This window comes from Micropterus salmoides, unplaced genomic scaffold, assembly GCF_014851395.1.
Source record: "Micropterus salmoides isolate LMB-PRFRI ecotype aquatic unplaced genomic scaffold, ASM1485139v1 Ms_hic_scaffold_8, whole genome shotgun sequence".
In the NCBI taxonomy this organism is placed as follows: Eukaryota; Metazoa; Chordata; class Actinopteri; order Centrarchiformes; family Centrarchidae; genus Micropterus; species Micropterus salmoides.
The window spans coordinates 15,075,827-15,089,786 of NW_024044570.1; the positions used below are offsets into that span (position 1 = coordinate 15,075,827).

Below are 13,960 nucleotides of genomic sequence, written 5' to 3' on the forward strand. Positions count from 1 at the left end.
AGATATCAAACTGTGTCTGTCTGATTGAGCTGTATTCTTATTGCTCTAGATGTTCTCTTCATGGTGTGTAGGACCCCTACCCCTTTGAAGATAAGGGCAGTGCCAGATTTAAGTGGCTCTCCACTCAGAGTTCCCCTCTCTGCTCCGTAAACCTCAGGCCACGTCTCCTGCTGCAGGTTCTCATTAAAGTCCTCTCTCAGTACAGATGGCAGGGGGGCCAAAGGTACACAGTGTGCCCCTCCATAACCCTTGTCACACCTGTGTGAGAGTGGGAGAAAAAGTAAGAGTAGGTAGTATTTACGCGTGAACAGAAAATAAGTGTAAAAAATGACTAAAGATTAAAATCCATCAGCTCTGGATTTTTACTTTTACTTACACACAGCGTCCGTTGTCACAGAGACCATGACCAGAGCACATCCAGGGGCAGCCAGGTGCAAGTAACACGTTATCTAGAGCCCATCCTTCTGCCCCTGGAGTGAAGTGAGTCTGAATCCAACGGAAACGCGTTCTGGGGGAACTGAGGGATTCAACAGCAAGTTAGAAAGAAAAAAAGCCTCAGGAGTTTATGCACTTTAAGGAAATATAGTAATACTGTCTACTAATTTTGGGCATAAAAGTTTAAAAACACGTACTTAGCAGCACTGGGCAGGTAAACAGTAATCCTCCTCCAGTGTTTGTACTGGGTTGAGGTATAGATGGAACTCTGAGTATAACCAGCGCAGCCAATGGCTGGGGGCACACACTCTGGGGTGATGAGAGACCAGTGATGGCCGCAGTCTGTAGAGTACTCCAGTCGCACACCATGGGAAAAGGAAGTGGACTTACTACAGCCCATACTCAGCTCAAATTGCAGGAATGATGAGCCTGACACCTCAAAGTCCCAACTCTCTGCGTATCTTGGCTTCTCTGCAGACACAATAGAACAGCAACATTGTATTTTTTGGTATTCAGTATAACCCAGTTCTAGTATCTGCTCCAGGTTACAGTGGTTTGACATTATTTTCCTCGCCTTAACAAGACACATGTTAATAAATCGACATGTTTCAGCTGTTAAACATGTCAGCAAACTCCAGTGGGATGACCAAGGTGACAGTTCTGAGAATAGGGGTGAACTTAAATTTGTGACGTATTGCTTTTTGTTTGTCGGAGCTGCCACTGGCCATACAAAGCTGAAGTAGTTTAAGAGGAACTATAAACTTAATTTTTTTCACTGTATATATAATCACATAGATCTTTGCTGGTAAATTATTACTATTAAACAAAATTCATATTGTGTGTAGAAAACTGCCTTTTCTGCTCAAAATTAGCTTGTATGTGTCGACTTGGAACTGGATATTTTGGTTCAGCCCTGATGAAATAGGCGTATTAACTCCAAGGTGTATTAAATATGTAATATATAAGTAGATCCTACTAACAAAATTTAAAAACACATTATCAACATTATTATTTACATTATCTAATTTCCAACGTTAGCCTTGAAAATAATATGTACTGCTTGTGTGAAATGTGTGCATGTTTCAGCGCATACGAGAGCAGCCCAGTAGTCTGATAAGCAGTGCTTTATGTTTTCATACAGGGACACGGAGCTTTATGTTTATAGATGTGTTGCCAAATTGCTCTGGCTGAGCAAGCTTAATCAATGGCCCCAGTTGTAATGCAATATTTGCGCAGAGTAAATCCGCTCACAGCTTGACGCAAGCATAAATAACAAGCAGGATGTTCATTCAGGTTTGTTCTCATTAATAATGCAGGACCCACGGCGCCACAGTAAATGGGTGATTCAATTTCAGCCTGTTGTGTGGGTAATAAGTAATACCGTGATGTCACTGTACAGACATTTTTGTAGTTTGTTGAGTATGTGTGTATGTGAAAACATGTTTCATTGGTATACTGGTGCATGAATATTGTCTCATCTTTTAAATTTTTTTCCATCATGCTGTTTTACAGTAACACCCTGGTTTACATGTATTCATTGCTCACAACAAACTCTGCAGCTTCATTGAAGCAGTTGGGTGTTAAGTGTCTTACTCAGGAGCCACTTGACAGTGATTGTTGAGGGAGCGTCAAGTTATTCCTTCACTTTCCATGCACACTTTCTGAGCCAGTCTATGAATTACAACTGACAACCCTGTAGTCTTAAGCCCTCATCTCTAAATGTGTGTGCTTATGAACTATAATGTGTTTGTGTGACTCACTGTCAATGGCCTCAGAGTTGAAGGTAAGTGCAGTGTCCAGAGACAAACAGTCCACAGTCACCTCCCCACCCTGGATGCGGTACCAGTTGTGCCTCAGAGGGGTCATGCCATCAAACTTGTCATGGAAGCCTGTTCTGGAGCTGTCGTTCATACCAATCAAGACATCATCCAAAGCCCACTGGGCAGAGTGTTTCCCTACAAGGATGGAGAGAAAGAAGTCAAAATGAAAAACCAAATTAAAGCTGTGATATAAAAGAGATACTGTAATAGAGTTGTTTTATTATTCTTATGTGCATTTCTGAAGTCTTGCACAACCTAATTATGTACAAACCTTGCTGTGGCTGCCACCACCGAAACACTGTGTAGGGGGTTTTGGCTGCAGGTGGCAGCTCGATGGTTACCACCTGAGGCTCCAGAAAGGAACTAAAGTCCAGCTCCCTCAGGAACTGCCACTGGACACCATTGTTAGTAGAGAACTGGACAATGACGCCTAGAGGCACAGAAAAAAAGAGGTTTGGATAGTAGTTTTAAATGAGAAATCATTTTCATAGATACACAAGTTAGTAAATTTAGCAAGAAATAAAAAGAAACAATAGAATAAAATGCAATATAATCTAATAACAGTCCTGATTTTTACAGACAAGCTGTTTAGGAGGCTGGCAGTGTTTTATCTGACGCTGCAGAAATGATCAGACTGAGCCTTCAGCACTGCTGCAGGCTAGAGATCCACAATGTGCTGATTGATGAACAGAATAGAACAGACAACACTAGACTTTGATTCTGCATTGGGGAAAAAAAAACACACTAACAATGAAGACCAGATCTGTACCTACACAGATGGATCACAAAGCTGATCAAAGACAGAGTGAGACAGAGTGAGAAGGCACAGATGAGACAAGCCAGTGGTGAACTGATCAGATCTGATGTGGAGCTGCTCTCTACAGGGTGCAATGTTAAGAAACAGCCACATGAATGCAGCAGAGGGCCTCAAATCAGTATGTGATAATTACCTTCATTGCGAGAGCGAGGCCTGGTGCAAGTGGGCCCCAAACTCTTGCTGCCAATTCGGATGTAGAATTGGACCAACCTGTTTGTGAACAATGATAACTAAATTTTGTTTTCACATTAAACAAACAGCCAAAGATTTACTTGGTCTTCAGAGCTTACAGGTTAGTTTGAATTCCACTTACCGTGTGTTGGTGGTGTCTAGAGGCACTGTGTGTGCTTCTCTCCTCCCAGGGCTACTGAAGTAAAGAGCTTTGCCTTCACCGATGATGCCACAGCCGCCTCCAATTTGTCCCCCACTTAGGCTCTGCCAGAGTGGACTCAGCTTCCCCTCAAAACCCTCAGTCAGCTCTTGGGGACTGGCTACGGATGGGACACAACTATCCTGCTCCACTATGGAAAAAAACAGGGAATCACTACTTTTTTCAATACTTTTTCCCCTTCAGTTTCATCCTTTTTCCTTCACTATATGTCATTGTACCTGTGTATCCCATATCACAGAAGCAGACTCCAGAGATGCAATCTCCATGTCCCCCACAGTGGTTTGGACAGGGCTCAGAGATGTAGACCCCATCCAAGGAAAAAGGTGGGGCATCTCTGTACATGCTGCTCTCCTGGAACCAACGGAACCTGGTTTTACTGGAAAAATAAGGTGAATAAGGATAAGGGAATGAGAGAGATCCAGTTTGCCACTGTCCACTGCTGCTTAAAATATTCTGTGTCTAAAGAAATTTTAGAAAATCACTATTACAATTATTACTAATTTAGTAGATCCACTTGCATGCCTGTTACCATAGATACCTGGCTGCAACATTGCGTGGTATGACCACAGTGACCCTGGTCCACTGTTCATAGTCTCCGGTATTGTAGACAGTGGGCTCTCTAAGCTCACGACCACTGCCCTCACAGACACCTGCCCCTGGGGTTCCTGGGTAACAGCCCTCTCTCACCAGGGCCCAGGTACGACCGGCATCATGGGAGTACTGCAGCAGGACTGGGGCAGATGCGCTGAACTCTGACTCACAGCCTATGTTCAACTGGTAGGGGAAACAATGGACAGAAAATTAAAGAACAATTTAATTCTGATTAAGTAGTATTGTGTGCCTGTTTCTAAAAATGGCACCTTCTGTCTTTTTGTTCTAGTTTTTACAATTTCCATGTGGGTACCTTAAACTGAAGAGTGTAGCCAGGGCGCAGGGACAGGTCCCTGGTGACGGCCACCCTATCCCCATCGGAGCGCCCAAACACCATGGCAGAGGGCGTTGGAGCACAGAAACTGTTGTTGCTTTCCCTTTCCATGCCTTCATTACCCAGCATCAGCCACACACTCATCTGGTTCAGAGGGTAGTCGAATGCTGGCTTCTCATAAAAGTTCTGTGGAAACAGAAGACAGGCATTTTTATTGTAGTGTTTTGTGTAACAGGTACCAGTGTCTGCAGCAGAATGTACTTCTCATAAGAAAAATGGATACACTTCGGGAAAGATTCGAGATTTTATAGCTATTCTATCTCAGTTTGGCTGACACTTTCCATTACAACAAAAGAAGTAATATATCAAGATGAAGCCAAAGCTGCTGCACAAGGTCAGAGCACAAATAACAAGGAAACACTCTTAAAATTAATTCCTGACCTGTGGCAGTGTTGGATTGGCCATGGGGATGATGTGTTTCTCCCTCTCTGACAAAATTATGACATCATCAATTGCCCACTGGTCATAACCCTCCCCTGAGTGAAGAGGCTGCCACCAACGAAACCTTGTGGAGGGTGTCTTAGAGGCCAAAGGAAGCTCATAGTGGACAAAGCTGAGAACAGAAGATTAGTTACTGACATTTCTCTTCCAAAATATACAATCATTTTTTCCATACAGACTTCACAAAACAGTAAAAGCTGATCTTGTGCACGGGTAAAGATGAAAAAAGTATTAATTTCCCCCTTTCTTCATCCCCAGGTTTCTCACCGAGGCTTGGTGAAGTCAGTGAAGTACATCTCAGCGATGAGGCCCCAGCTGATGCCTCCATCGTTGCTGTACTGCAATAGCACTCCTTCCTCCCTGCTGTCTGCCTGGTTACACTCCGCCCAGTCTCCGCCCACCCGCAGGTAGAACTGCACAAACTCTGCCCATTCAGTGTCCAGGTCCCAGCTCACCAGCTGCCTCAGCCCAGCCTGACAACAACACACAAACATATTTGTACATATTATGTAAAATATGACCAAAATCTTATATCCTGATTTAGGTCATTTCATATCCAGAACAATAAATATCACGATATACCACATTTTGCGTGAATTCTGCAGCATACTTTGGAAAGATACAACAAACAGGAGAGGCTGTTTCCCGGTAAGAGCTGCAACAAGCAGATTTCCAGCAATGTGCACTAACTTAGAAAAGTGATGAGGTTCTTCATTACATCAGAGATATGCAGTTGACTCAAAATTTCCCTCCATCAAATTAGATTCAAGTATTTTATAGAATCATGGTATGATTAAATAAAATCTATGTGTTTTCAGGGTAGAGGTAATTCAGAGGTAAAAGGTCAGCAGTTTTTGTCAGTAAAAACTAGAATATAATCAGATATTACACAATGTACCTCTGCCAAATTTGCACAATCCTCTAAATTTCCCAAGTTATTTCACCCATTTAACAAAGATTTTTAATCTTGATCTGGATTTGCACCAAAACACACAGGGATTGTGTGTGTTAGGATTCATGTGCCTGATTTCTTTCTTAGTAGTAAGTGCCGTAGTTTGCGAAAAAATAAGAAAAATGCTGCATTCTTGCAATGTTACGAAATTGTTTCAAATGTTCCAAGATCTGCGCCAAGTATATAATCCCTTGTTCCTTTGCCAATGGCATAACTTTCAAAAATTTCATCTGATAACTTTGACATTGTTGGATACCTGAACAACAACAGACATGACATACTTGAAGAAGACAATTTGTATATTTGTTTTACCTTGCTGAAGTAGAGGGACGACCCGGATGAGACCACCCCACAGCCCATGTCAGGGGTTACCACCTCTCCACCAATCACCTCTTGCCATGTGGCTAGCAGTGCATCCTGGGACTCAAAGTCAGAGAGTACACTGGAAGAGAGGGGGGAGGAGGGCTGGCAGTCCGTTCCAGAGAAACCATCATCACACCTACAACAGAAGACACTGGCTGAACTTCATGTTTTTGCTCCGAGTTCAACTATGCTTTACTTTGGGTCTCGCAACATGTTTATGAGTGTCCATGTTTGAATGATACTGAAAAAGTAATTAAAAAAAACAATCTCAGGCAGTTTAATGTGTGTGAGTCTGTGTGTGAAAGCTGACCTGCAGTGTCCATGGTCACACCAACCATGTCCATGGCACATGTTAGGACACTGCTGGCCGATGTAAATGTCATCCAGGGCCCACTCATCCTGCTCTCCATAGTAATTCTGGATCCAACGGAACCGCGTGGCACTAGACCTGAACATGGATGGAACGCAAACACAAATACAGTTAAATTAGACATACACTACAGAAGCTGAACATAATGTGAATGAATGAATGTACATAGATGACAGAAAAACTGCAATATTGTAACTGACTGCTTAAGTATATTTCGTACAGTGATTGCTTGCATGCCAACCACATCATCGTGTTATACTCACTAATCTACTTCTCTACTGGGGATAGAGATTTGTGGATTTAATGTTCTGGCAGGTGACGATTAACCTTATCACATGTGTGTCTGTATGTTCCTATTTGTGAGAATGTCAGACAGTGGGCAATATCATCATCACATCATCTCTATTAAAGGCAGCCTGTGGGTGTGTATGCAGTGTGTGTACATGTTTGTGCATGTGAGCGTCTTTCGGGGGAAGCTGTTCAGTGCATGTTCAGCAATGACAAATGGTTGTAGAAGCGTAGATAGTCAGGTATATTGGGGATTATATGGCATGGGGGTTTCTTGGTCTGCTGCTTCGGTGACCCATATCAACTCAGACCACCTCCTGATCATGCAGAGCTGGCCACAGCTGTTTTATTATCATTTACTGCCATGACCCCGTGACTTCTCATCATACCCTGCAGGAGATTAGAACACATTTATTTAGGAGTTGGGGAGTAAAATGAAATGGAGGTGGAGGTCACAGTGCTCAGTGAGAAAGGTTTATGTGATTATTTTAGTTGATATATGTGTGAGTCAGGGCTGTAACAGTACATGTATTTCCCATGAACTGTTCAATATAGGATAACTGGTTCACAAGTCTCCCTTTAAACTAAATAATTACAGTCTTATTGGCCTAATACAATGTTATTACAGTCTTACAGCATAGGAGACAAAAATTTTAAATTTTCAGTTGGCAGAATGTCATTTGTTGACTGTTAGCTAATACATGGCAGCCAGATTATCTGAGCTCACAGATTTGCTAGAATCACTGGTATCACAAACACAAATGAGAAGTCAGAGCTAGATGAACCTGCCATACCACTGAGATTCCATATTTGGGAGAACTATGTATTTACATTATTTTCAGGAACCAGACAAGTGAACCAGACAGAAAGTGTGTGCACCTCATTTGTGTTGGTATCTCTCAAGTGTGTCTGTTTAAAAACAGTTCTTCTCTTCACAGCATGAGCATGTTTAAAGCTGCGGATATTTTACCATACTAAGTTGATTAAAAAGTGTGTGGTCCTTTCTGTATTCCCTCAAATGTGCATAGTTTTGTAATTGCGTTGGAGCAATAGTGCTTTTGGTTTCTTTTAGATTATAGATAGATGTTAATGGGCAATTGTAACTTTTTTAAATGTTATTCAAAATACATAGAGGAAGATGTTATCTCTTGTTGTGCCATATGCACAAAAACAAAAACAAGGCAAACCAAGACCCCAAAAATGTACTAACTATTTGTAGGATATTGTGTGGATATATATGTGTGTATGTGTTAAATTTGTTTTAAAGAGATGCAGGAAGAAATGTACTTGTTACCATGAATTAATACCATGGTGTGAGTTGTTGCAATATTAGGGGCAGAAATGCTTGTGAACAAAGCATGCTTGACTTTTTTGAACAGAGTGAAGGATGTGAAATAGTTTGTGCATAGGTCTGTAGCTGTGAATGGAAGTGCGTGTCTACGTACATACAATATGTGCAGAAAGCCGCCATTAACAGTAATAGGTGTGGAAGCTTCCCAGTGTCCTCTTTCTCAGCTTTATGTTAGACAGCTGATTATATTTCAGGTGCATTATGCTTGTTAACTGCAAAAAAACTGCATGAAACTAAGATCAGATAACAAGCTATAGAGGGCACTTTGTGAATCTTTTATTCTATGTCTATTGAACAGATGTGCATTACTTACCATGTCTTCTGAGGCAAAGACAGAGTGATGCGTCTCCAGTCTTTGAACTCTGATGGGTGGTAGACACTGGGAGCTGTAAACTCAGAGCAGCTTGGCATGCCAGGCAGACAGGCCTAGGTGAAAGAAGCGAGGGGTTTCATTACGATACACTTTTCAATTTACACCTCATTTGTGGAAAGGCATTGCTAAATGTTGATTACCTGGAATTCATAAAATTAAGTTTTTCATTCATTGTGGGTTTTATTTTATAGCTAAATTCTTCAGAAACAGCATGATATACTGCGGACACACCCTGAGGCTGCATTTGCCCCACAGTGTATGCATACAAAAGGCTAATGCAGGATTACAGTATCTCTGACCTTGAACACTGAAAGACAAGCAAGGATTAACAGTACAGGACTTTCAGTTACATTCTGCACTTACCAGATCACTGCATTTTCATGCACATGGGAGAATTAGAGGAAATTCACTGATGGAGGACTCATTATGCCCTATTCAGTTCCAAAGGCAATAAAATTCTTGGCAGATACTTTGGTTCCTTATGAATATTTATGAACCAGTTGTGATCACAGAAAATCTTTGTTGAATCATGGGAAGATTATCTGCTTGCTGATTCAAGTATTGCCATGTATTTGCTAATAGTAGGATGATAAAAAAGTAATTGCGATAATTTCTCATCTGAAACAAAGTGCCACATTTAAAGACTCTCATTATTTACACATTATTACTGAGGCTGTAATGAGTGAATCAATATTCATGATCATGAATAAATGATATGTTTTCCTTGTCTCTCTCCAGGATGACTTCTACAAGTTTTAGTCATAAACAAAGGTGTGGACCAGGCTGTGAAAACAAAAGGGATCGGATGTTAACAATCACTTAACATTGGGGAACAAAGTTGCACACGTTTCACGCTCCTTACCTCTTTGACCAGGTGCCAGGTGAGGCCGTGATTGGTGGAGAACTCCAGGCGGACTTGAGTGTCAATGTGAGGGGAGGGCTCGCGGCCACAGCCCATGACCAATGAGAACTGTAGACTGTAGGAGGCTCCGATCTGCATTGACTGTGTTTCCACATAACGGATACTGGAGCCAGGGCTTGGTTCACCGGAGAAACTAGAGCAAAACATGGAGGATGAGAGGAAATCATATTGTATGTCATATGCTGTGGTACATAATCCTTAAGCCTCTATGTGTAGAATTTATGTGATTGTAGCATCTTTCCAACTGTCCTTATCACATATGTTTTTTGTTTATAGGAATAAGACAACCAAGTGAAAACAGGTGGAGTCTATGTGTCGCTTTCATGACATAGACTCTTTTTGCCAGAGCACAATTCTACACATAGTGACTTTAAATGGACAAAGGGAGATCCAAATTACTGTAAATAGTAACTAACTTGACAAACAAACTACTCATCATGTTAGGAGCCATTGGACGGCAAAATAATTTAAATGTCATTAACAAATTCTGACCAATATGGAATTTGTCTACCAGAGCATCGAGCCTCCTACCTGAGGGTCCAGTCATGCTGGCAATAGGGCTGGACATGGCCAAGATAGAATCCAAGACTCTGGGTGACGTCCAGCACGTTGCTGAAGTCGAGACTTATGGTGTTGAACAGCACAGAGGTCATGCTGATTTCATCCAGGGCCCACACATCGTGACCACGACCTGAATGGTATGGCTGCCACCAGCGGAACTGCACGCCAAACTTACGAGCACCAGACGGGAGTTCAACTGACACAATCCTGGTTTGGGAAAAGATATGAAAGATATCATTAAACTGAACTTTATTGACAATTGACGGAAAGTTTGCTTGACGAATGTAGTGCACGTAGTACGGTACAAATGTAAGAATAATGAGCTATATTTAAGGATAGTATCCATATTGGCCAACATTTTAGCTGGAATTAATAATGCAAGCTGCCTGAACTGTGACTCAAACTCTGGCTTGGATCTAAAGCCCACATAATTCCAACTGCTGTTTGTAAATAATGTGACAATCTTTAATAGACTGATGCAATACAGATGGTCAATATAACCAAGATTTATGAATATTGCCTTTTATGTCTCTCTTTGGTTTCCTAGAGCCCACTCTAATGCTAGCCACAAATATTTGTTTCTCTTTATCAAGAATGATTCTTTTATCATGTTTATTTGTATAAACTTTCATATAGGATAGGAACCTGCACTTGCACCTGCAGGTCAGAAACTGTGTAGAACTTGTCCGTGACTCACTGGCTGACCTTTCTAGAACTGATGAAGAACTCTGAAGCCTGGCCTGCACAGCTGGAACCCAGCCCACTTTGTCTTCATTACACACATAGATGACACTGACTGACTCGATGGCTCCCAGTGGCTTAAACCTCCAGCACCTCCATTAGGAGCGCAAATGTGTGTGTTAATGGAGTTATAGTTTCTCTATGGAATCATAAGAACACACACGTATGCAGGCAGGCACACACACACACACACCCTAAACATAAGAGGTACCTTGGCTCATGGAATCCTTGGTAAGCGTAGTGCTGCAGCAGCGTCCAGGTGATGCCATTGTCTGAGGAGTAATGCAACAGGACACCCTCTCCTGGCTGGTCTGGGGCAGGACATGAGCTCAGGGTGCTACGGCTGCCCAGGCGAAGCGTGAACTGTAGGTACCTGCAGAGGATGAAAGCAAGACTATGAGAGAAATTAAAAGTGGGTTTTTTTGTTTTGTTTTTTACAGTAGAAGTTGGGGCATACAAAGTGTAAAAAAAGACAAAGAAAGAGAAATAAGGGCAGGTTGATAAATGAGTAGAAGAAAAAGTAAGGTGATCAAGAGTGTGTTCAGGAAGAACAGGTGAGAGAGAGAGAGGGGTAAAAGGGTAGATAAACAGAAAGTCATGCAGAGCAGAGAGGTGGGAGGGAGGTGGCATGATGATGGATGAGATGATTAAATGAATGAGGACAAAATTAGATGAGGAGGTGGAAGGAAAGAAAGAGTAAAAAGAGAGAGGGTATGTTGGAGTCAGACTTCATATCCATGTGTTCATGTTATCTGTGTATGATTCTAATGTAGCATGAATTTTTGTCCTCTTATGTGTTCATCTATGCATTGGTAGACATATTATCATCTATACTAATGTAATATTTATTATAATTTTCATTCTGTTCAAGTTTCTAGTCACTCTGCGGCCCCCCAGCTCACTCTGTCCTTGGCTGAGTTGTGCTTTCAATAGAGATGCAGTTTCCTCTTTCAGGCAGCTGTTCACTCAATCAGCCAGGAAACTGGAATTAAATATGGCCATCAGGTGGCACACTGAGAGCCGCAACAGGCATAATCAATCTAACACAGATGCCATATCTAACTTCATCGTTCCCTCTCTATCTTTCTCTCACACATTTTCATCTTCTCCTTTCATCTCTCCTCTGATCTGTAGTCCTCCCTATGATCACAATCCATCTCCCAGCATAGGAGTATGAGGGAAAGAGAGATGGAGGAAGGAGGAGAGTGGATAGCTGACTGGGAGGAACATTTGCAGTATAAATCATAAGTAAAGACACCTAATGAAGACAAGGCACGGTTTTACAAAGTAATCTACTGATGAATTAAAATCTGAATATGTGCATGCTGATGTACACATATATGGAGGGAGTTAATGTTAAGATTACAGTTTTTCATACCCTTCCTGTCCAATGACAAACATATATATCTCCAAATATAGTTCCCACAGGACAGTGATACTACAAACACATGATGATCTTATAGAATGATACAGTGCTGTAGACTGAACTACCCAGCAGTATATAAAGTAGTTAAAATTGGCACAATCTTCACATCTACAGCAGTAAAATGCAACATATACATTAACATCATATGTGGTTGATAATACGTACATATTTTTATTTAAGTATGGTTTTGAATGCAGGGCTTTTGCTTGTAGTGGAGTATATAAACAGTGTGGTATTAGTATTTTTACTTCAGTGAAGGATCTGAATACTTCTTTCACCCCTGGCAGTTTCATTACCTGGCCTGGGAACTGTCTAGTGGAGCAGTGACCAAGTGTCTCCTGCTGTCCCTGTTGAACACCAACGCCTTGCCACTAGCCAGTACACCACAGCCAAAGCTGACCTCAGCTCCCCGAAGTGAGGAGAAGCTGTGGTAGGAGGAGAGGCGTGGGCTGGAGAAACCCTCCGACAGGAATGCGGGGAAGGTCTGGGAGGCAAGCTCACAGGCTGGACCACTGAAGCCTGGGTCACATCTGGAAGATGGAGTGAAAAGAGAGGAGAGGAGAGGAGAGGAGAGACATTAAAAAGAGTGAAGGATATAAACGAGGAAAAGAAGACAGAGATAATGAAAATCCATTAATAAATCATAAGCATAATACAATCTGATTAATTTTGAATGGTGATTGGTGCTGTAAGGCATTAGGTGGATAATGAGCAGACTCATTTTGAAGGAGAGACATTGGATTTATTTGGTTTAATAAAAAGCAGATCCTTACTTGCAGCCTGTGCGAGAACAATGTCCTCTCCCCGAGCAGAAACGAAGGCAGGCTGGACCAATATACACTGAAGCAAAACAGGCATGGAAATTAAAAATTATATTAACTGCAAAAAAGTACATTTATTTGAGCTATAATAAAAATGTATGTAACACTGTATTTTGTAGGTTAGTTTTTTAGGGCGTATTAGTAGGGTCTAAGTAAACAATAAAATAATGGCTTTTCATGACACTGAGATCACCATGTAAACTTTATGTACAGTACCAACCATTGTCTATAGCCCACATGCTGCCTGCTCCAGTGCCGGACTGTTTCCAGCGGAACCGTGTAGTCTCTGACAAGGCAGCATTTGGCAGAGGGATAGAGATTCTGGTCCACCTGGAGAGACAAAATACAATATGCATACATCCACAGTGACTGACTGACAAAGATATGCACAAGCACAGTCGCACACATACAGAGGTTCAGACTCATTCGTACCCGCTGTAGTTGTCAGAGGAGTAGATGGTGCTGTGAGGGAGATGGGGTCCGGCACAGAGCTCAGGCAGACACTCAGTGTGGAGCAGAGACCAGGAGCGACCGTGGTTGGTGGAAAACTCCAGACTCACACTAATAAAAAATAACAGAGAACATCTTATCTTTTCATTTTCAATCTAAAAAAGTCTAAAATGACTGAAGAACTTTCAAAAGTTTGAACCTAGGAATTAAACAAAAAATATATTTTTAACATACTACACTCCATCATGTCTTATTCTTAGAGGCCAACCGAGTTCAGCTTTCTCTAAATGCTGCTGTTTAGAAGCATTAGTTACCATTCTTGACACCAAAATAACCGAGAGAATCTAGGGTGTCTCACTTGGCGTGTGAAAGCCTCCTTTGTTGCAGCCCATTTCATGATTTTGACAAAAAAGTGTTATTTCCACATAAAAGCTTTGTCTAACCTAGTTCTAA

The 13,960-nt window shown here is 41.7% G+C and overlaps 1 protein-coding gene across 4 annotated transcripts in view; it reads right to left on the bottom strand.

Moving 5' to 3' along the window:
- reln (reelin) overlaps positions 1-13,960 on the bottom strand; it is a 93,704-nt gene that overhangs the window by 17,505 nt on the left and 62,239 nt on the right. For all 4 annotated transcript variants that reach the window (XM_038706800.1, XM_038706799.1, XM_038706797.1 and 1 more), the window contains exons 15-36: positions 13,490-13,618; positions 13,278-13,387; positions 13,010-13,076; positions 12,533-12,766; positions 11,022-11,183; positions 10,040-10,276; positions 9,449-9,641; positions 8,527-8,639; positions 6,515-6,652; positions 6,154-6,340; positions 5,157-5,362; positions 4,830-5,001; positions 4,368-4,574; positions 4,002-4,237; positions 3,682-3,839; positions 3,386-3,593; positions 3,206-3,282; positions 2,527-2,685; positions 2,196-2,390; positions 633-906; positions 377-517; positions 81-258 (exon numbers count right to left, since the gene is read on the bottom strand). In XM_038706800.1, the coding sequence (XP_038562728.1) occupies positions 81-258; positions 377-517; positions 633-906; positions 2,196-2,390; positions 2,527-2,685; positions 3,206-3,282; positions 3,386-3,593; positions 3,682-3,839; positions 4,002-4,237; positions 4,368-4,574; positions 4,830-5,001; positions 5,157-5,362; positions 6,154-6,340; positions 6,515-6,652; positions 8,527-8,639; positions 9,449-9,641; positions 10,040-10,276; positions 11,022-11,183; positions 12,533-12,766; positions 13,010-13,076; positions 13,278-13,387; positions 13,490-13,618 (3,781 nt within the window). The remainder of the gene's footprint in view (positions 1-80; positions 259-376; positions 518-632; positions 907-2,195; positions 2,391-2,526; positions 2,686-3,205; positions 3,283-3,385; positions 3,594-3,681; positions 3,840-4,001; positions 4,238-4,367; positions 4,575-4,829; positions 5,002-5,156; positions 5,363-6,153; positions 6,341-6,514; positions 6,653-8,526; positions 8,640-9,448; positions 9,642-10,039; positions 10,277-11,021; positions 11,184-12,532; positions 12,767-13,009; positions 13,077-13,277; positions 13,388-13,489; positions 13,619-13,960) is intronic.